This window comes from Scyliorhinus torazame, chromosome 9, assembly GCF_047496885.1.
Source record: "Scyliorhinus torazame isolate Kashiwa2021f chromosome 9, sScyTor2.1, whole genome shotgun sequence".
Taxonomy (NCBI): domain Eukaryota; kingdom Metazoa; phylum Chordata; class Chondrichthyes; order Carcharhiniformes; family Scyliorhinidae; genus Scyliorhinus; species Scyliorhinus torazame.
In genome coordinates, this window is record NC_092715.1 from 198,332,742 (window position 1) to 198,355,965 (window position 23,224).

Consider the following 23,224-nt stretch of genomic DNA (forward strand, 5'->3'; position numbering starts at 1 on the left):
AAAATCATAATATGGAAATCAGTAATTTAACCAATAACATACAAGCACATTGTGATGCAGAACCATCAAAATTCTGGTGAAGAGCTCAACCTTCTGCACATTGGCCTCTCTCTGTACTAATGTACAACTTACTTATTTAAATTCCTAGATTATTCGACTATGTGGCACAATGGGCTGACACATCCTCTTTTCAAATGCCATCCATCCAATGCCTTGAAGTCTCAACATGGCAAGTTAAAGTTTTCTCTGCAATGATCTTAAGACAACATCATTCCAGGTTCGCGAGTGTGTGAAATCGGAGGCCAAACTGCTTTTAATTCAATGATTTCAGAATTAGCAATCTCATTCATAATCGAAAAATGCTGCTGCTGTTGGAAGTGACGTGTAATAGGAGGCGGTCTAAACATAGGAGTCAGGGCTGACTGGAGAACTTTCAACATGCTCAGTTGCATGTATTGATACCCGGTATCCAAAGTGGGCAATGTACTCCCATCAGCATGACATCTTGCACGTAGATGAACACAATTTTTTTTTAAAAATCCCTAGCAAAAACTATTAAACAACTCGTGTATGGTAGAGTGCAGAAATGCAACATAAATAAAAAGACATTCTCCAACTTTTAGGCAGAAGTAACCAATGTCAGCATAGTTCATAACAGGAGGGTATAAAAGATGCTCAAGGGATACTTGTTGCAAATTATGATTACAATGAGTTCGGAGTGAAGAAAAGATCAGATGTTCCTAGGATCACACATTGCCATGAGTCATTGAAGAATTATGACATTGGGCCATATGTGAAGGCTGTAGGCACTCAAATTATTCCTTAATGACAGGTAGCACTTACAAGAATTCATGGTGGGGCGGTGCCAAGGAAAGAAGAGTAGTCATTAAAACAGCTTTGAACTTGTTCTGACTAGTCAGGTTCATAATATTTTACTTCATACTTGCTCAACAAGTTTAAGGTTAATCAATTCTACATAAAATTAAGGTTCTTCATGGATTTGTAAATATTTTAAATTTCTATTAATTCTTTAAGAAATCGATTAAATTGCACAAGTCAGTGAAAAATGAAAATAAAGTCAAAGAAAACTGTACAAGTACAGACACGAGAAAGTGTGAAGCAAATAGATGAGCGATTATCAGAAAAGTAAAACAAGATAAAATAAGGACTCCTTCATTAGGTTACACAAGTTAGAGGGAGAAACGTGGGTAACACGGTAGCACAGTGGGTAGCACTGTTGCTTCACAGCTCCAGGGTCCCAGGTTTGATTCCCGGCTTGGGTCACTGTGCGGAATCAGCAAGTTCTCCCTATGTCTGGGTGGGTTTCCTCCGGGTGCTCTGGTTTCTTCCCACAAGTCCAGAAAGACGTGCTGTCAGGTGAATTGGACATTCTGAATTCTCTGTGTACCCGAAAAGGCACCGGAATCTGGCGACCAGGGGCCTTTCACAGTAACTTCATTGCAGTGTTGATGTAAACCTACTTGTGACAATAAAGATTATTAATTATTAAATGATTGCTACAATAGTTTGACTTATTCCAGCTTACCTTAAAGGCAACGGTGTTGAAACCGGTTGAGACAGGATCAAGGCATCAAGTGCCGACAACTATAATACATAAAAAAACTGTTCAGCATCAAATTCATCTAAGTGAAAGAAGCCACATTCTTGTTCTTTTATATATAACATTTTTTTAACGCTCCACAGCTAATTTTGTATTACTAGCAATGTGTATACACATTACCTGAACTAAGATTCTTGGCCTCTGGGCTGATGGGAAGGGAACATTATGCATGAAGTGGGAAATATGCCTATAAACAATATAAGAAAAGTCTCATAAAATGATAAATGGAAAAAAAGCGATTATTAGTATGCATCAAACAGAAGTGTAAGCAGAAAACAGTACAATCACAGCAAATGTCTCAAGGTAGTATCAAGCAGTATTCCACTTGTGACCTAATTCTGATACTGACTGTTCTCTGCATGTGAATTTCAAGTAAATTTAAAAGAGTTAATCAACAAAAAGAAAAAATATGGGTAAGTATTAGCATAAGTAGTCTCAAAGTTGGGTAAATAAATACTCAAGCCAATGGTTATAAGACATTTGCCTGCAGTTTCTTGGCTCAAGAAAGTGATTGCTCCCATTGAATTAACAGAATGCACAGCGCTCGAAACTCTGAACTTTGCTTTAAAATTATAATAATTCCTACTTTATTGTTCCATGAAATGTCCAACGTTAACAGGTTGAACATAATAGCCAATAGAATAATTTTTCCTATAAAATGAGGGCTTATGTACAAAAGCAGAGAAGTTATGCTGAACCTATATAAACCTCTGGTTAGGCCATAACCAAAGCATTGAATCCAGATATGGTCACCATACTTAAAGATGTGAAGGTCCCAGAGATTTACCGGAATGGTTCCTGGGATGGGGAATTGTAAGTTACAAGGAAAGGCTGGGGTTGCTTTCCTTGGAGCAGAGGAAATTTAGGGAGATTTTATAATGATGTATATGATTGTGACAGGCTTAGATAAGGTAGACAAGGGGCGGCACAGTAGGGCAGTGGTTAGCACGGATATCTCACGGCACCTAGGACCCAGGTTCAATCCTCGCCCACTGTCCGTGTGGAGGTCGCATATTCTCCCCGTGTCTGCGTGGGTTTCACCCCGACAACCCAAGGATGTGCAGGGTAGGTGGATTAGCCACGCTAAATTGCTGCTTAATTGGAAAAATAACAAAAAGGTAGACAAGGAGAAACACTTCCCATCAACTCATTAGGGACACAGGTTTTAAGATCACAAGAAATAGGAACAGGAGTAGGCCGATCAGCCCCTCGAGTCTGTTCTACCAGGATCATGGATGATCTTGCATTCCTCTCGTCCACTTTCCTGCCCTTTCCCCGTAACCCTAGAATCCTTTACTGATCAAGAATCTGTATCTCAGTCTTAAATGTGCACAAGGACTCTGCCCCCACAGCTCTGAGGCAAGGAGTTCTGAAGACTCAACTCTCAGAAGAAATTCCTCCTCATCTCAGTCTTAAATTGGCACCCCTTTGTTCTGAAACTATTCCATCTGGTCCTGGACTCTCATTTAAAAAAAAAAATTTAGATCACCCAATTCATTTTTTCCAATTTTAGGGGCAATTTAACATGATCAATTCACCTAGCCTGCACATCTTTGGGTTGTGGGAGCGAAACCCACACAAACACAGGGAGAAAGTGCAAACTCCTCACAGGCAGTGACTCAGAGCCGGGATTGAACCTAGGACCTTGGTGCTGTGAGGCAGCAATGCTAGCCACTGTGCCACCGTGCTGCCCTGGTCCTAGACTCTCATGAGGGGAAGCATCCTCTCAGCATTTACCCTGAAGAATCCTACATGTTTCAATGAGATCACCTCTCATTCTTCTAAATTCCAATGAGTAGAATCCCAACCTGTTTAATCATTGTTCATTAGACAATTCCTTCATATCAGGGGTCATCCAGTGATACTTCTCTGAAACCCCTCCAATTAAATACCTTTGCTTTATTAATGGGACGATAACTGCTCACAGTACTCCAGATGAGGTCTCACCAGTACCTTGTCCAATTGCAGCAAGACTTCTCTTCTCTTATACTCTAACCCCTGCAAATAAGGGCCAACATGCCATGAGCCTTCATGATTACCTGCTGCACCAGTGTTCTAGCGCTTAGTGTATTGTGCACAAGTAGCCCCAACTGCAGCTTTCTGCAGTTTTTTCCATTTAAAGAATACGCTATTCTTTTATTCCCCCTTCCAAAATGAACTTCATGTTTTCCCACATTATACTCCATTTGCCAACCTTTTGCCCACTTACTTAACCTATCGATATTTCTCTTTGCAAACTGTTTGTATCCCTCCTCGCAACTTGTCTTTGCACCTATTTTTGTGTCATCTGCAAATTGGGCTGCAGTACATTCAATCCCTTCCTCCAAATCAACAATTAGGACTGGAGATATAGGGGTCTCTCAGAATGAACCTATTTTAAAAAATATATAAACGTAAGTGGTAATAACCTCTAACGTGCTGGTCAAAAGGATGGTAGCTGCAAAACAATGATTTTGAAAATAAATTGAATGGGCACCTGAAGAAAATAACCCTGCAGAGCTACAGGGCCAGAGCAAGGGAGTGGGGACTGACTGGATTGTCTGCAGGGAGCCGGCATGGATTTATTGGGCTGAATGCCCTCCTATGTTATAAAGACAGACTCCAAATGATAGCTGTGGCAACTTAAATGGTAATTTCAGGCTCTCCAATTTGATGATTTGGTGCAGGTTTTTCATCTGAGCCCCAAGTTCATGCCAGTTGATGAGATCAATATAACGTATAGCATCAAACTGCTCTATGAAGTCAATCCTAATCCAGCAAAAATGTAGTTACAATTCAGCACAAATTGACAGTTCCACTCATGGGTTGCAGGATAGCTGGCACGAGAATACTAAATATGACAACGGTGTAATAGCGGGAGCGCTTTTAAGGTATATTTTTGAAGCCAATTAAAGGCAGTTTACTCTAGATCTAACTATATGTATTATGTTCGGTGTGATACTGCTTGATGTTCCCAAGTTGGCTTCCTTGTAACACTATCTCACCTTAAGTGGCACAGCGTTCAGTTTTAATAGTTGTGGTAATTTTATTACATATTCAGCAAACATTGGATATATATAAAAATGTTTTAATGTTCTTCTGGCCAATACACCATTCACAAAGTTTAACCTCTAACTTATCCAAACCTTTGGTTCCATTATCCAAATCCACATCAAATCCTACTCGGGTTCTCTCCTATGCTTGGGAAGGTGTTCCCAAGAACCTTAATTGGTTCTTCTTTTTAAAAAATAAATTTAGAGTACCCAATTAATTTTTTCCAATTAAGGAGCAATTTAGCATGGCCAATCCACCTACCCTGCACATCTTTGGGTTGTGGGGACGAAACCCACGCAAACATGGGGTGAATGTGCAAACTCCACGGACAGTGACCCAGAGCCGGGATCGAACCTGGGACCTCGGCGCCGTGAGGCAGCAGTGCTAACCACTGCGCCACCGTGCTACCCTTCAAACAACTTCAATTTAAAATATTCGTCCTGGCGTATAATTGCTCCATGATCTAATTCTTCCCATCAAACCTTCTCCTGTGCAACACCACAGAACTCTCCATTTATTCAACTCGGACCTCTTGCGCATCTCTCCCTTCAGCTCAAAAATGGTGGATATGCTCCAATTGCCTCAGACCCAACTCCAAAATTCCCTCCCTGAACTCCTTTGTCAATTCTGCCATTTTGGTCTTGACCTTTTAAGACCTTGTTTAAAATATACCTCATTGGGCAGTACGGTGGCGCAGTGGGTTAGCACTGCAGCCACACGCGCCGAGGTCCCAGGTTTGACCCCTGCTCTGGGTCACTGTCCATGTGGAGTTTGCACATTCTCCCAGTGTTTGCTTGGGTTTCGCCCCCACAACCCAAAAGATGTGCATGCTAGGTGGATTGGCCACAGTAAATTGCCTGTTAATTGAAAAAAAAAATGAATTGGGCACTCTAAATTTTAAAAAAAGATACACCTCATTGGTCACTTTTTGTTGGATCAGCATCTATTTTTTCCTGCTTATGCCTTCAAGCACCTCAGGGTGTTTCATGCTCCAGGAACTATATAAATGCGAGGTGATGCATAAAGAGATGTTCAGAAACCACTGCAGTCTCCACTCAGATGGGTTCCTCAAGTTACTACTGATGAACTCACCAAATCATAATGTATAATCCTATCACTCGGCAGAGTGCAAGCTCGCCGCAACCCAGCATAAATTTCATGGGCAAGCCGGTCTCGGTTTCGTCAGCTCATGGGCAGGCACCTCTGGCTTTTTCAGTGATCAGCAATCCACAAAATATATATTGGGCACAGGCTTTCCCCACCGCCAGTTAAATCGGAGCAGTGGCAGGATGAGGCATTATTGGGAATTAACTCCCTCCGTAAAAGCTTCAATGGGACAATGGACAGGATGCACACTGAATGCCTTCCCGTCACCCATAAAATTACAGTCAGGTGGGGGGCATATCACCATAACTTTCAGGTTCACCTACGTGCTTTCCCACTTGTGGACAGCCTGTAAAATCCAACCCTATGCTCATAGAATCTACAGTGCAGATGGAGGCCATTCGGCCTTCAAGTCTGCACCGGCCATTGGAAAGCGCACCTTACCCAAGCCCACACCTCGCCCGACCTTTTTGGACACGAAGGGCAATTTAGCATGGCCAATCCACCTATTCTGCACATCTTTGGACTGTGGGAGGAAACTGAAGCACCCAGAGGAAATCCATACAAACACGGGGTGAACGTGCAGACTCCGCACAGACAGTGAGCCAGGCTGGGAATCGAACTTGGGACCCTGGAGCTGTGAAGCAACTGTGCTAACCACTGTGCTACTGTGCGACCCACTGTTGCTCAAGAACGAATTAGGTGACAAATATATTTCTGTACTGCTGGTCCCAATACCATGCATCTGAATGAGGCCAGAAGGATTAGCGTCTTGATTTTCGGATAAGCTTACAGAAAGAAATGCAACATTGGAGTCATTAAAACTCAGTCCACCTCCGGTTGCGGCTATGCGGAGCTAAGCCGCACGATTCGGCAGCTCCCGCTATCATGGGCTTTCGGGCTCTTTAGAGGAGCCCCAACGGGAATTTTTTTGAAGACGATCTGGGGGGGGGGGGGGGGGGTGTCCCCCTTCACCTTTTATGGACCGGACCAGAAGTGAAACGGCCAAAAAAACAGCATTGGAGCAGCGGGAGAAGCGAGGGGAAAAAAACAAAATGGTGGCGGCCGGGGACAAAGCCCGGGCCAGAGCTGCAGGAGTTCATCGAGCGCTGCTTTGAGGCGCTGCGGAAGGAGATGCTGGCGCCTATGTTGTCGGCGATTGAAGGACTAGGGATGACCCAGAAAGCCCACGAGGTAAAGATCCAGGAGGTGCAGAAAAAAGTCAGTGAGAATGAGGGCGAGATCTTGGGCCTGGCGGTGAGAGTGGAGGAGCACAAGGCGCTGCACAAGAGGAGGGCGGGAAGATTCGAAGATCTGGAGAACAGGTCAAGGAGAAAGAACTGGGTCTCCCTGAAGGAGTGGAGGGGGCCGATGCCGGGGCATATGCGAGCACAATGCTCAAGCCGATGATGGGTGTGGAGGCCCCTTCGAGGCCTCTGGAGCTGGCTGGGGCACACCGGGTGCTGGCGAGGAGGCCCAAGGTTAAAGAGCCGCCAAGGGCGATTGTGGTGAGGTTTCACTGTTTCACGGACAGAGAGAGGGTCTTGAAATGGGCCAAGAAGGAGCGGAGCAGCAGGTGGGACAATGCAGAGATCCGAATATACCCGGACTGGAGCATGGAGGTTGCAAAGAGGAGAGCGGGTTTCAACCGGGCCAAGTCGGTGTTGCACCGGAAAGGAGTGAGAGTCGGAATGCTGCAGCCAGGACTGGAAAGAGGCCGGCTGCAGCCAAGGTGCTTGGGGGGTTTATGGATCAGATGGGGGGAGTGGACCCGTGGAGGTTTGCCAGGCCGCAGGCCAGAGAATTTTATTTTTTCTCCCACTTGCACAAAGCCTACTCACGGATAGGTTTTGTGTTCTGGGCAGGGCGCTGATCCTGAAAGTGGAGGGAACGGAGTATTCGGCCATAGCCGTTTCAGATCACACCCCGCAATGGGTGGAACTGGAGTTGGGAGAAGAGATGGACCAACGCCCGCTGTGGCGGTTGGATGTGGGACTGCTGGCAGATGAGGTGGTGTGTGGGAGGGTGAGGGGGTGCATCGAAAGGTACTTGGAGGTCAACGACAATGGGGAGGTGCAGGTGGGGATGGTATGGGAGGCGCTAAAGGCGGTGATCAGGGGAGAGCTAAATCTCCATTAGGGCTCATAGGGAGAAGATAGAGGGCATGGAAAGGGAGAGGTTAGTGGGGGAGATTTTAAGAGTGGACAGGAGATACGCAGAGGCCCCTGAGGAGGGATTACTTGCGGAAAGGCGACGTCTCCAGACGGAGTTTGATCTGTTGACCACAGGGAAGGCAGAGGCACAATGGAGGAAGGCGCAGGGGGCAACCTACGAGTATGGGGAGAAGGCGAGTCGGATGCTGGCACACCGGCTCCGTAAGAGGATGGCAGCGAGGGAAATAGGGGGAGTCAAGGATGGAAGGGGAACCACAGTGCGGAGTGCGACGAAAATAAACGAGGCATTCAAGGCCTTCTATGAGGAGCTGTACAGCTCCCAGCCCCCAGCGGGGAATCGAGGGGATGAGACGATTCCTAGACCAATTGAGATTCCCGAGGGTGGAGGAGCAGGAGGTGGCTGGTTTGGGGGCACCAATTGGGTTGGAGGAGCTGAGCAAGGGTTTGGGGAGTATGCAGACAGGGAAGGCCCTGGGACTGGATGGGTTCCCAGTGGAGTTCTACAGGAAGTATGCAGACCTGTTGGCCCCGCTACTAGCGAGGACCTTTAACGAGGCAAGGGAGGAAGGGACCCTGCCCCCGACAATGTCGGAGGCGACGATTTCTTTGATCCTAAAGCGGGACAAGACCCACTGCAATGTGGATCGTACAGGCCGATCTCGCTCCTCAAAGTGGATGCTAAGTTGCTGGCAAAAGTGCTGGCTACGAGAATTGAGGACTGTGTCCCGGGGGTGATTCACAAGGACCACACGGGATTTGTAAAGGGGCAGGCAACTATACATCAATGTGCGGCGTCTCTTAAACGTGATAATGATGCCATCGGTGGAGGGAGAGGCGGAGATAGTGGCAGCTATGGACGCTGAGAAGGCCTTTGACCGAGTAGAGTGGGAGTACCTCTGGGAAGTGCTGCGGAGGCTTGGGTTCGGGGGAGGGTTTATTAGTTGGGTTAAGCTCCTGTACAGAGCCCCGGTGGCGAGTGTGGTGACGAATTGGCGGAGGTTGGAGTATTTTCGGCTGTACCGTGGGATGAGGCAGGGGTGCCCCCTATCCCCCCTGTTGTTTGCATTGGCGATTGAACCCTTGGCCATATCATTGAGGGAGTCTAGGAAACGGAGGGGGTGGTCCAAGGGGGAGAAGAGCATCGAGTGTCACTTTATGCAGATGACCTGTTGCTGTATGTGGCGGATCCAGTGGAGGGGATGGTGGAGGTCATGCAGACTCTAAGGGAGTTTGGGGATTTTTCGGGCTATAAGCTCAATGTAGGGAAGAGTGAACTTTTTGTAGTACAGGCAGGGGACCAAGAAAGGGGGATAGGCGATCTACCGCTGAGGAGGGCAGAGGGGAGCTTTCGGTACTTGGGGATACAGATAGCCAGGAGTTGGGGGGCCCTACATAAACTGAATCTGATGAGCTTGGTGGAGCAGATGGAGGAGGACTTCAAAAGATGGGACATGTTACCGCTCTCGCTAGTGGGTAGAGTGCAGTCGGTCAAAATGGTGGTCATAGAACAATACAGCGCAGTACAGGCCCTTCGGCCCACGATGTTGCACCGAAACAAAAGCCATCTAACCTACACTATGCCATTATCATCCATATGCTTATCCAATAAACTTTTAAATGCCCTCAATGTTGGCGAGTTCACTACTGTAGCAGGTAGGGCATTCCACGGCCTCACTACTCTTTGCGTAAAGAACCTACCTCTGACCTCTGTCCTATATCTATTACCCCTCAGTTTAAAGCTATGTCCCCTCGTGCCAGCCATTTCCATCCGCAGGAGAAGGCTCTCACTGTCCACCCTATCCAACCCCCTGATCATTTTGTATGCCTCTATTAAGTCTCCTCTTAACCTTCTTCTCTCCAACGAAAACAACCTCAAGTCCATCAGCCTTTCCTCATAAGATTTTCCCTCCATACCAGGCAACATCCTGGTAAATCTCCTCTGCACCCGCTCCAAAGCCTCCACGTCCTTCCTATAATGCGGTGACCAGAACTGTACGCAATACTCCAAATGCAGCCGTACCAGAGTTCTGTACAGCTGCAACATGACCTCCTGACTCCGGAACTCAATCCCTCTACCAATAAAGGCCAACACTCCATAGGCCTTCTTCACAACCCTATCAACCTGGGTGGCAACTTTCAGGGATCTATGTACATGGACACCTAGATCCCTCTGCTCATCCACACTTCCAAGAACTTTACCAATAGCCAAATATTCCGCATTCCTGTTACTCCTTCCAAAGTGAATCACCTCACACGTCTCTACATTAAACTCCATTTGCCACCTCTCAGCCCAGCTCTGCAGCTTATCTATATCCCTCTGTAACCTACTACATCCTTCCAACCGACTTTAGTATCGTCTGCAAATTTACTCACCCACCCTTCTGCGCCTTCCTCTAGGTCATTGATAAAAATGACAAACAGCAACGGCCCCAGAACAGATCCTTGTGGTACTCCACTTGTGACTGAGCTCCATTCTGAACATTTCCCATCAACCACCACCCTCTGTCTTCTTTCAGCTAGCCAATTTATGATCCACAGCTCTAAATCAGCCTCAATCCCCAGCCTCTGTATTTTCTGCAATAGCCTACCGTGGGGAACCTTATCAAACGCTTTGCTGAAATCCATATACACCACATCAACTGCTCTACCCTCGTCTACCTGTTCAGTCACCTTCTCAAAGAACTCGATAAGGTTTGTGAGGCATGACCTACCCTTCACAAAGCCATGCTGACTATCCCTGATCATATTATTCCTATCTAGATGATTATAAATCTTGTCTCTTATAATCCCCTCCAAGACTTTACCCACTACAGACGTGAGGCTCACTGGTCTATAGTTGCCGGGGTTGTCTCTGCTCCCCTTTTTGAACAAAGGGACCACATTTGCTATCCTCCAGTCCTCTGGCACTATTCCTGTAGCCAATGATGACATAAAAATCAACGCCAAAGGTCCAGCAATCTCTTCCCTGGTCTCCCAGAGAATCCTAGGATAAATCCCATCAGGTCCTGGGGACTTATCTATTTTCAGCCTGTCCAGAATTGCCAACAGCTCTTCCCTACGTACCTCAATGCCATCTAATCTATTAGCCTGGGGCTCAGCATTCTCCTCCACAACATTATCTTTTTCCTGAGTGAATACTGACGAAAAATATTCATTTAGTATCTCGCCTATCTCTTCAGACTCCACACACAACTTCCCATCCCTGTCCTTGACTGGTCCTACTCTTTCCCTAGTCATTCGCTTATTCCTGACATACCTATAGAAAGCTTTTGGGTTTTCCTTGATCCTTCCTGCCAAATACTTCTCATGTCCCCTCCTTGCTCGTCTTAGCTCTCTCTTTAAATCCTTCCTCGCTACCTTGTAACTATCCATCGCCCCAACTGAAACTTCACACCTCATCTTCACATAGGCCTCCTTCTTCCTCTTAACAAGAGATTCCACTTCTTTGGTAAACCACAGTTCCCTCGCTCGGCGCCTTCCTCCCTGCCTGACCGGTACATACTTACCAATAACACGCAGTAGCTGATCCTTGAACAAGCTCCACTTATCCAGTGTGCCCAACACTTGCAGCCTACTTCTCCACCTTATCCCCCCCAAGTCTAGTCTAATGGCATCATAATTGCCCTTCCCCCAGCTATAACTCTTGCCCTGCGGTGTATACTTATCCCTTTCCATCAGGTCCTTCCGAGGTTTCTTTTTGTGTTTCAGTGCCTTCCCATCGTGATCACCAATGCCTTTAAGAGAGTAGGCAGGAGTATTATGGGGTTTGTGTGGGCGAATAGGACCCCCCGAGGGGAAGGAGAGGGTTTCTGGAATGCAGTAGGTACCGAGGAGGGTTGGCGCTGCCAAACCTAGGGAGCTACTACTGGGCAGCAAATGTGGCGATGATCCGTAAGTGGGTGATGGAGGGAGAGGGGGCGGCATGGAAGAGGTTGGAGATGGCGTCCTGTAAAGGACCAAGCCTGGGGGCGCTGGTGACGGCACCGCTGCCGCTCTCGCCGTCAAAGTACACCACGAGTCCGGTGGTGGCGGCAACGTTAAGGATCTGGGGCCAGTGGAGACGGCACAGGGGTGCAATGGGAGCCTCTGTGTGGTCCCCGATCAGGGGTAACCACCGGTTTGTCCCGGGGAGGATGGACGGGGGGGGGGGGGGGTTTCAGAGCTGGCATTGGGCAGGGATTAAAAGAATGGGGGACCTGTTCATTGATGGGACGTTTGCGAGCCTAGGGGCACTAGAGGAGAAGTTGAGATACCCCCGGGAAATGCATTTAGATACATGCAGGTGAGGGCGTTTGTGAGGCGGCAGGTGAGGGAATTCCCGCTGCTCCCAGCACAGGAAATTCAAGACAGGGTGATCTCGGGTGTATGGGTCAGGGAGGGCAAGGTGTCGGCAATATACCAGGAGATGAAAGAGGGGGAAGCGTTGGTAGAGGAGCTGAAGGGTAAATGGGAAGAGGAGCTGGGGGAGGAGATCGAGAAAGGTCTGTGGGCTGATGCCCTGGGTAGGGTTAATTCCTCCTCCTCGTGTGCCAGGCTCAGCCTGATACAATTTAAGGTGGTCCACAGAGCGCACTTGACGGGGGCGAGGTTGAGTAGGTTCTTTGGGGTAGAGGACAGATGTGGAAGGTGCTCAGGGAGTCCGACGAACCATGTCCGTATGTTTTGGTCATGCCCGGCACTGGAGGGGTTCTGGAGAGGAGTGGCAGGAGCAATATCTCAGGTGGTGAAAGTCCAGGTCAAGCCAAGCTGGGGGCTAGCAATATTTGGAGTAGTGGACGAGCCGGGAGTGCAGGAGGCGAAAGAGGCCGGTATTCTGGCCTTTGCGTCCCTAGTAGCCCAGAGAAGGATCTTGCTATTGTGGAAGGAGGCGAAGCCTCCCAGCATGGAGGCCTGGATAAACGACATGGTTGGGTTCATTAGGCTGGAGAGGATAAAGTTTGCCTTGTGAGGGTCTGTGCAGGGGTTCTACAGGCGGTGGCAACCTTTCCTAGACTATCTCGCGGAGCGTTAGAGGAAGGTCAGTCAGCAGCAGCAACCCGGGAAAGGGGGGGGGGGGGGGGGGAGAAAGAGAGAGAAATGTCCTGTGGGGGGGTTGAGCAAAAGAACACATGAAAGATTTGGGAAACTGGCATGTACGGGAGGGAGCCAGTGTACAAAGCTCTGTAACATATCGTTTTACCATGTATATATCTTGCTCTGTGCATTTTCTTTCTATTTTGTTACAAGGGGGGGTTTATTGTTTGTAAGGGTGAAAAATTGTGTTAAAAAAACTTTAATAAATATATATATTTTTTAAAAATTAAAACTCAGTCAACAGTCAGCATTAATGTTGAAATATAGGTTTTCAAGCTCAGATTCCAATTAAGAGTCATTTGTGTCATTTCACAAGATCTGTAACGCAGCCCTCATTATTGAGCAAACATATTTGGACTACACAAGCTCAGTATATGATAAATAATTGGATGGCCATGTATGTTGGAGAACTACTGAAATGTTAAATCAGTTTACAATGCTTAATTGCGGATTTGGAAAAGTAAAACAATTTTTGTTATTTTACAGCTTTATAACCTTTTGCCACATGGTTTCTGTCTCACCTACACACTTATATCCAGTTCACACACTTACAGTTAGACATTCTAACACTAATCTCAAATCTGGAATGTTTGGGACCAATGCATTTCTGGATTTAGCAATTCCCTGGATTTGCGAGTAGTGTAAAATAATTGAGGCATTAAGCTAGTTACCAGGGAGCAAAATAGAATCTGGAATCAAAGCAGCAACAGTTTGACTGCATAATGAAATTATTTAGCGACTTGGATTCCAAAAAGATAAGGATGGTGGGCAGGGAGGGGAAAAAAAAAATCATCCAATCCTAACCATCATTCAAAGCATCTGCTGGAAAATGTGTACCCGTATAGGCATTTGGCTGTGACAAACTGGGGTATAAGTCTTTTTTTTTTTTTTATAAACCTTCATCATCTGCGATCAGTTTGATTGACTTGTCCAGTTGCACATCATCAACAACAATAGTGAAAATCTAACCACATGAGCAAAGTTAGCATTTTTTTTTACTTTGTACATTTTGAAACACATAGTAAAGCAGATCCATATTAGAAAGTATACATACTTTTCAATGGGCAACGGATGAGGTCCAGAGACAGAAAGTTTGTACAAAAACATCAAGAATTTGCGGAATGCTTCAAAAAAAGGCCAGCGCGAGAGAAGACAGATGCATTTATTGGTGTGTACAGTCTTGGATGTGATTAGCTTCTTGCCCACAACAGTGATGAGGCCCAGTTGCATGAGCTGCTTCTCAGTAAGAAGTTCCACTGGGTAGGATTCATAAAACTGGATAGCTGCACCATATACCTGTTTTGTTAGATCATAGTACCAAAGCACATAAAATTAGTGTCTTGAAATATAAAGACAACTCAAAATCATACAGATCCCTCCAATCAGGAATTCCCTTTTGCAGGGTTTTGTCAAAGATTGAACTATTTAACCCACATATCCGACATATTTGTGAATAGGTATTGAGAAATTATATATTTAGGCAAGTAACATTTGCAGATGGCAAAACAAGAGCGCCCAAATTTAGTTGTATAAATGTCAAACTAAAACACGGTAGCACAGTGATTAGCACTGTTACTTCACATCGCCAGGGATCCGGGTTCAATTCCAGGCTTGGGTCACTCTGTGCGGAGTTTGCATGTTCTCCCAGTGTCTGCGTGGGTTTACTCCGAGTGCTTCGGTTTACTCCCAGAAGTCCCGAAAGACGTGCTGTTAGGTGAATTGGACATTCTGAATTCTCCCTCTGTGGCGCTGGAGTGTGGTCACTCGGGGATTTTCACAGTAACTTTATTGCAGTGTTGGTTACGGGCTCCCCGCCTTCAATACTGCCACAAGCCTCCATTTCGCTGATATCCAAACTTATCGAACAACCCCATCTCGCTGCACAATGTAGATGCGAAGATCCTGGCAAAAATATTGGCTAAGTGGCTGGAGAGCTGCGTGCCAGAGCTATTCGCAGAGGACCAGACGGGCTTTGTCAAGGGCAGGTATCTAACATTGAACATCAGGCGCTTGCTTAATGTGGTGATGACCCCACCCAGGCAGAGAACGCCAGAAGTGATCATCTCCCTGGTCGCAGATAAGGCCTTTGCCAGAGTGGAGTGGATGTACCTCAGGAGGAGCAGTTTGGGATTGCATTAGGGTACACCTCCTGGGTGAAACTACATTCAGTGCTCCCATGGCGAGCGTACGGACTAACACCACCAGCTCTAAATACGTCCAAATGCACAGAGGCCGGCAGATCAGCGAAAAGCTGGAAGGGTATCCAAGGTGGGTGGGGGAGATGCAGAGAGCATAAGGTCTATGCGTACGACCTGCTCCTCGACATCTCAGACCTACAAGCCAGCATGGTAGGAATCATGAACCTCTTAAAAGGAATTTGGAGCTTTCTTGGGCTACAACCTCAACCTGAGCAAAAGCAAGATCTTCTCAATAAATCTACAAGGGCAGGGTCAGAGCTGGTGAGATTTCCGTTCTGACAAGCCCAAAACAAATCCCACTACCTGGAGATCCAAATTGCCCTCGACTGGAAACGGATCCACAAATAGAACCTGACAAGTCTGGTGGGGGAAGTTGAAAAGGACCTGCAAAGGTGGGGCACACTCCCATTCTCTCTGGCAGGGACAGTGCAGATGATCAAAATGAACATACTGCCCAGGTTCCTCTTCTAGTTCAGATCCCTCCCGATTGACATCTCCATGGCCTCCTTTAAGATGGTGGACAAGCTAATCATGGCATTTGCGGCAGCGGCGGGGGGGGGGGGGGGGGGGGGGGGTAGTGGTAGTGGCATCAAATGAGACAGCACTTCGGCCTCACTGAACTGTCGGCTAGAGCCCCCATCTGTAACAACCACAGGTTCACACCCGCAACAATGGACACCACCTTCAAAAAGGTGGAGACCAGGATGAGAGGACACTTGACGGTCAGCGTCAGGACACAGATGGCAGGTTAGCGACCCTGGAGAAGCTCACGGATAAGTTTCAACTATCCAAATGGAACGAGATGAGGTACATACAGATCTGGAACCTCCTCTGCAGGGAAACATACCGAGCCACTCACTGGTTGAGGAACTGTTGGACGGGTGAGACCTGGGAGGGGGAACTGTGGGGATCTGTACGCCGACTGTTGGAGGGGGTACGATCCCTCGTGGATGAGGGGAGGGAGAAATGGGAAGAGGAACTGGGCATAGAAATGGGGGGAATGAGAGAGAGAGAGAGAGAGAGAGAGAGAGAGAGAGAGAGGGGGGGGGCGGACGGGCCGAGAGGGGGGGGGGGCGGACGGGCCGAGAGGGGGGGGGGCGGGGGGGACGGGCCGAGAGGGGGGGGGGGGGCAATGAGGGGGGGGGCGGGGGACGGGACGGCGGATGGGCCGAGAGGGGAGGCAGGCAGAGCGAGCGAGGCAGGCAGAGCGAGCGAGGCAGGCAGAGCGAGCGAGGCAGGCAGAGCGAGCGAGGCAGGCAGAGCGAGCGAGGCAGGCAGAGCGAGCGAGGCAGGCAGAGCGAGCGAGGCAGGCAGAGCGAGCGAGGCAGGCAGAGCGAGCGAGGCAGGCAGAGCGAGCGAGGCAGGCAGAGCGAGCGAGGCAGGCAGAGCGAGCGAGGCAGGCAGAGCGAGCGAGGCAGGCAGAGCGAGCGAGGCAGGCAGAGCGAGCGAGGCAGGCAGAGCGAGCGAGGCAGGCAGAGCGAGCGAGGCAGGCAGAGCGAGCGAGGCAGGCAGAGCGAGCGAGGCAGGCAGAGCGAGCGAGGCAGGCAGAGCGAGCGAGGCAGGCAGAGCGAGCGAGGCAGGCAGAGCGAGCGAGGCAGGCAGAGCGAGCGAGGCAGGCAGAGCGAGCGAGGCAGGCAGAGCGAGCGAGGCAGGCAGAGCGAGCGAGGCAGGCAGAGCGAGCGAGGCAGGCAGAGCGAGCGAGGCAGGCAGAGCGAGCGAGGCAGGCAGAGCGAGCGAGGCAGGCAGAGCGAGCGAGGCAGGCAGAGCGAGCGAGGCAGGCAGAGCGAGCGAGGCAGGCAGAGCGAGCGAGGCAGGCAGAGCGAGCGAGGCAGGCAGAGCGAGCGAGGCAGGCAGAGCGAGCGAGGCAGGCAGAGCGAGCGAGGCAGGCAGAGCGAGCGAGGCAGGCAGAGCGAGCGAGGCAGGCAGAGCGAGCGAGGCAGGCAGAGCGAGCGAGGCAGGCAGAGCGAGCGAGGCAGGCAGAGCGAGCGAGGCAGGCAGAGCGAGCGAGGCAGGCAGAGCGAGCGAGGCAGGCAGAGCGAGCGAGGCAGGCAGAGCGAGCGAGGCAGGCAGAGCGAGCGAGGCAGGCAGAGCGAGCGAGGCAGGCAGAGCGAGCGAGGCAGGCAGAGCGAGCGAGGCAGGCAGAGCGAGCGAGGCAGGCAGAGCGAGCGAGGCAGGCAGAGCGAGCGAGGCAGGCAGAGCGAGCGAGGCAGGCAGAGCGAGCGAGGCAGGCAGAGCGAGCGAGGCAGGCAGAGCGAGCGAGGCAGGCAGAGCGAGCGAGGCAGGCAGAGCGAGCGAGGCAGGCAGAGCGAGCGAGGCAGGCAGAGCGAGCGAGGCAGGCAGAGCGAGCGAGGCAGGCAGAGCGAGCGAGGCAGGCAGAGCGAGCGAGGCAGGCAGAGCGAGCGAGGCAGGCAGAGCGAGCGAGGCAGGCAGAGCGAGCGAGGCAGGCAGAGCGAGCGAGGCAGGCAGAGCGAGCGAGGCAGGCAGAGCGAGCGAGGCAGGCAGAGCGAGCGAGGCAGGCAGAGCGAGCGAGGCAGGCAGAGCGAGCGAGGCAGGCAGAGCGAGCGAGGCAGGCAGAGCGAGCGAGGCAGGCAGAGCGAGCGAGGCAGGCAGAGCGAGCGAGGCAGGCAGAGCGAGCGAGGCAGGCAGAGCGAGCGAGGCAGGCAGAGCGAGCGAGGCAGGCAGAGCGAGCGAGGCAGGCAGAGCGAGCGAGGCAGGCAGAGCGAGCGAGGCAGGCAGAGCGAGGCAGGCAGAGCGAGGCAGGCAGAGCGAGGCAGGCAGAGCGAGGCAGGCAGAGCGAGGCAGGCAGAGCGAGGCAGGCAGAGCGAGGCAGGCAGAGCGAGGCAGGCAGAGCGAGGCAGGCAGAGCGAGGCAGGCAGAGCGAGGCAGGCAGAGCGAGGCAGGCAGAGCGAGGCAGGCAGAGCGAGGCAGGCAGAGCGAGGCAGGCAGAGCGAGGCAGGCAGAGCGAGGCAGGCAGAGCGAGGCAGGCAGAGCGAGGCAGGCAGAGCGAGGCAGGCAGAGCGAGGCAGGCAGAGCGAGGCAGGCAGAGCGAGGCAGGCAGAGCGAGGCAGGCAGAGCGAGGCAGGCAGAGCGAGGCAGGCAGAGCGAGGCAGGCAGAGCGAGGCAGGCAGAGCGAGGCAGGCAGAGCGAGGCAGGCAGAGCGAGGCAGGCAGAGCGAGGCAGGCAGAGCGAGGCAGACAGAGCGAGGCAGACAGAGCGAGGCAGACAGAGCGAGGCAGACAGAGCGAGGCAGACAGAGCGAGGCAGACAGAGCGAGGCAGACAGAGCGAGGCAGACAGAGCGAGGCAGACAGAGCGAGGCAGACAGAGCGAGGCAGGCAGAGCGAGGCAGGCAGGCAGGCAGAGCGAGGCAGGCAGGCAGAGCGAGGCAGGCAGGCAGGCAGAGCGAGGCAGGCAGGCAGGCAGAGCGAGGCAGGCAGGCAGGCAGAGCGAGGCAGGCAGGCAGGCAGAGCGAGGCAGGCAGGCAGGCAGAGCGAGGCAGGCAGGCAGACAGAGCGAGGCAGGCAGGCAGACAGAGCGAGGCAGGCAGGCAGACAGAGCGAGGCAGGCAGGCAGGCAGAGCGAGGCAGGCAGGCAGGCAGAGCGAGGCAGGCAGGCAGGCAGAGCGAGGCAGGCAGAGCGAGGCAGGCAGAGCGAGGCAGGCAGAGCGAGGCAGGCAGAGCGAGGCAGGCAGGCAGGGCGAGGCAGGCAGGCAGGGCGAGGCAGGCAGGCAGAGCGAGGCAGAGAGAGAGAGAGAGGGGGAGAGAGAGGGGCAGACAGATAGAGAGAGAGAGAGAGAGGCGCAGAGAGAGAGAGAGAGAGAGAGAGAGAGAGAGACAGAGAGACAGAGAGGCAGACAGAGAGAGAGAGAGAGGCAGACACCTAAGAACATAAGAACTAGGAACAGGAGTAGGCCATTTGGCCCATCGAGCCTGCTCCGCCATTAAATGAGATCATGGCTGATCTTTGTGGACTCAGCTCCACTCTCCGGCCCGTACACCATATCCCCGAATCCCTTTATTCTTTAGAAAGGTATCTATCTTTTTCTTAAAAACGTTTAAAGAAGGAGCCTCAACTGCTTCACTGGGCAAGGAATTCCAGAGATTCACAACCCTTTGGGTGAAGTTCCTCCTACACTCCGTCCTAAATCTACTTGCCCTTATTTAGAGGCTATGCCCCCTAGTTCTGCTTTCCCCGACCAGTGGAAACAACCTGCCCGCATCTATCCTATCTATTCCCTTCATAATTTTATATGTTTCAAAAAGATCCCCCCCGCATCCTTCTAAACTCCAATGAGTACAGTCCCAGTCTACTCAACCTCTCGTCATAATCTAATCCCCTTAACTCTGGGATCAACCTAGCGAATCTCCTCTGCACTCCCTCCAGTGCCAATATGTCCTTTCTCAGGTAAGGAGACCAAAACTGAACACAATACTCCAGATGCGGCCTCACCAACACTCTATACAATTGCAGCATAACCTCCCTAGTCTTGAACTCCATCCCTCTAGCAATGAAAGACAAAACTCGATTAGCCTTCTTAATCACCTGTTGCACCTGCACACCAACTTTTTGCGACTCGTGCACCAGCACACCCAGGTCCCTCTGCACAGCAGCATGTTTTAACATCTTACCGTTTAAATAATAATCCATTCTGCTGTTATTCCTCCCAAAATGGATAGCCTCACACTTGGCAACATTGAATTCCATCTGCCAGACCCTAGCCCATTCACCTAACCTATCCAAATCCTTCTGCAGACTTCCGGTATCCTCTGCACTTTTTGCTTTACCACTCATCTTAGTGTAGTCTGCAAACTTTGACACATTGCACTTGGTCCCCAACTCCAAATCGTCGATGTAAATTGTGAACAACTGCGGGCCCAACACTGATCCTTGAGGGACCCCACTAGTTACAGGTTGCCAACCAGAGAAACACCCATTTATCCCCACTCTCTGCTTTCTGTTAGTTAACCAATCCTCTACCCATGCTACCACTTTACCCTCAATGCCATGCATCTTTAGTTTATGCAGCAACCTTGTGTGGCACCTTGTCAAAAGCTTTCTGGAAATCCAGATATACCACATCCATTGGCTCTCCGTTATCTACTGCACTGGTAACGTCCTCAAAATTCTACCAAATTAGTCAGACACGACCTACCCTTTGTGAACCCATGCTGCGTCTGCCCAATGGGACAATTTCCCTCCAGGTGCCCCACTATTTCCTCCTTAATGATAGATTCCAGCATTTTCCCTACAACCGAAGTTAAGCTTACCGGCCTATAATTACCCGCTTTCTGCCGACCTCCTTTTTTAAACAGTGGGGTCACGTTTGCTATTTTCCAATCCTCTGGGAACACCCCCAGAGTCTAGCGAATTTTGATAAATTATCACTAGTGTGTTTACAATTTCCCTAGCCATCTCTTTTAACACTCTCGGATGCATCCCATCAGGGCCAGGAGACTTGTCTACCTTTAGCCCCATTAGCTTGCCCAATACTGCCTCCTTAGTGATTACAATCATCTCAAGGTCCTCACCTATCATATCTTTATTTCCATCAGTCACTGGCATGTTATTTGTGTCCTCCACTGTGAAGACTGACCCAAAACACCTGTTCAGCTCTTCAGCCATTTCCCCGTCTCCTATTATTAAATCTCCCTTCTCATCTTCCAAAAGACCAATATTTACCTTAGCCACTCTTTTCTGTCTTATATATTTGTAGAAGCTTTTACTATCTGCTTTTATGTTCTGAGCCAGTAGCTTTCTGTTGTCCCCTAAAGACTGCCAGTCCTCTAGTCTCCCACTAATTTTTGCCACTTTGTATGTTTTTTCCTTCAATTTGATACTCTCCCTCACCTCCTTAGATATCCACGGTCGATTTTTCCCCTTTCTACCGTCTTTCTTTTTTGTCGGTATGAACCTTTTCTGAACACTGTGAAAGATCGCTCGGAAGGTTCTCCACTGTTCCTCAACTGCTTCACCATTAAGTCTTTGCTCCAAGTCTACATTAGCTAGTTCTTCTCTCATCCCATTGTAATCGCCTTTGTTTAAGCACAAAACACCAGTGCTTGATTTTACCTTGTCATCCTCCAACTGTATTTTAAATTCCACCATATTGTGGTCGCTCCTTCCAAGAGGATCCCGAACTATGAGATCATTAATTAATCCTGTCTCATTACACAGGACCCGATCTAGGACCGCTTGTTCCCTTGTAGGTTCCATTACATACTGTTCCAGGAAATTATCCCGGGCACATTCTATAAATTCCTCCTCAAGGCTGCCTTTACCAAGCTGGTTAAACCAATCGATATGCAGATTAAAATCTCCCATGATAACCGCTGTACCATTTCTACATGCATCCGTTATTTCTTTGCTTATTGCCTGCCCTACCATCCTGTTACTATTTGGTGGCCGAAAGATTACTCCTATCAGTGACCTTTTCGCCTTACTATTCCTGATTTCCACCAAAATTGATTCAACCTTGCCCTCCATAGCACCAATATCATCCCTTACTATTGCCCGGATGCCATCCTTAAACAACAAAGCTACACCACCGCCCTTACCGTCCATTCTATCCTTTTGTATAGTCTGATACCCTTGGATATTTAACTCCCAGTCGTGACCATCTTTTAACCATGTTTCAGTAATGGCCACTAAATCAGTCATTCACGATGATTTGCGCCATCAACTCATTTACCTTATTTCGTATACTACGAGCATTCAGGTAAAGTACACTTATGCTGTTTTTTATGTCGGTTATGAATCCTAACACCTTGATCAGTGCCTTTTCGCAATTTATTTTTCCTCTTACCCTTTCTCCTAATTCTCCTCGTCTTTGAACCCATATCTCTACATAATGAATGAATGAATGAATGAATGAATGAATAATAACCGGTCATGTCACCTGCTGCCTTGATCTCCATTAACCATTATACTGTCCATAGCTTTACACTTCCCCTTCCCCCCCCAACTTGCTAGTTTAAAGTCCTTGTGACCAACCTATTTATCCTATTTGCTAGAACACTGGTCCCAGGATGGTTCAGGTGAAGACCGTCCCAACGGTACAGGTCCCTCCTGCCCCAGTACTGATGCCAATGCCCCATGAAATGGAATCCTTCTTTCCCGCACCACTCCTTTAGCCACTTCCCTAATTTTCTCAACCCTATGCCAATTGGCACGTGGCTCGGGTAGTAATCCAGAGATTATAACCCTGGAGGACCTGCTCTTTAATTTAGTCCCTAGTGTTTCATAATCCCCAAACAGGTTCTCTTTCCTAGTCTTACCTATGTTGTTAGTCCCAACGTGGACCACAACAACTGGATCCTCCCTCTCCAAAATCCTTTCAAGCCAATCAGAGTTGTCCCTCACCCTGGCACCGGGCATGCAACATACCATGCGGGACTCTCGGTCTGGCTTACCAAGGATGCCATCAATCCCCCTAATTATAGAATCCCCTACAACTACCACTTGTCTTTTTGCTCCCCCCTCTTGAATGGCTTCCTGTACCACGGTGCAGTGGTCAGTCAACGCATCCTCCCTACAGCCCTCTAACTCATCCACACAGGGAGCAAGTACCTCATACCTGTTGGACAAGGTCAAGGGCTGAGGCTCCTCAACTCCTAAACTCAGGATCCCCCTACCTGCCTCCCTTGCAGTCACACCACTCTGTCCCTGACCACTGTCCGAATTAACAGTACTTATTCTACCGGGTGTGACTGCCTCCTGAAACAAAGCGTCCAGGTCATTTTCCCCCTCCCTGATGGGCCGCAGTGTGTGCAGCTCAGTCTCCAGCTCATCAATTCTGAGCCGAAGTTCCTTGAGCAGCCAACACTTGCTGCAGATGTGGTCACTGACGGTCTCAATGGGATCCACCAGTTCCATCATCATACAGCAACAGCACATCACCTGTCCAGCCATATTCAATTAGTTAATTAAATTAAATAATTTTTAAAAAACATTTATTTAATAGAACCTCAAGGATAAACCCGAACACCAACAAAAACACAGCCCTCTCTCGCCCGAACTCAGTCA

General features: G+C 49.7%; 1 protein-coding gene across 5 annotated transcripts in view; it reads right to left on the reverse strand.

Annotated features, from left to right (window-relative positions):
* Positions 1-23,224, reverse strand: part of dennd4c (DENN/MADD domain containing 4C) — a 287,047-nt gene that overhangs the window by 115,995 nt on the left and 147,828 nt on the right. For all 5 annotated transcript variants that reach the window (XM_072516945.1, XM_072516946.1, XM_072516944.1 and 2 more), the window contains 3 exons: positions 14,060-14,301; positions 1,742-1,808; positions 1,547-1,605 (listed from right to left, as the gene is read on the reverse strand). In XM_072516945.1, coding sequence (XP_072373046.1) covers positions 1,547-1,605; positions 1,742-1,808; positions 14,060-14,301 — 368 coding nt within the window. The remainder of the gene's footprint in view (positions 1-1,546; positions 1,606-1,741; positions 1,809-14,059; positions 14,302-23,224) is intronic.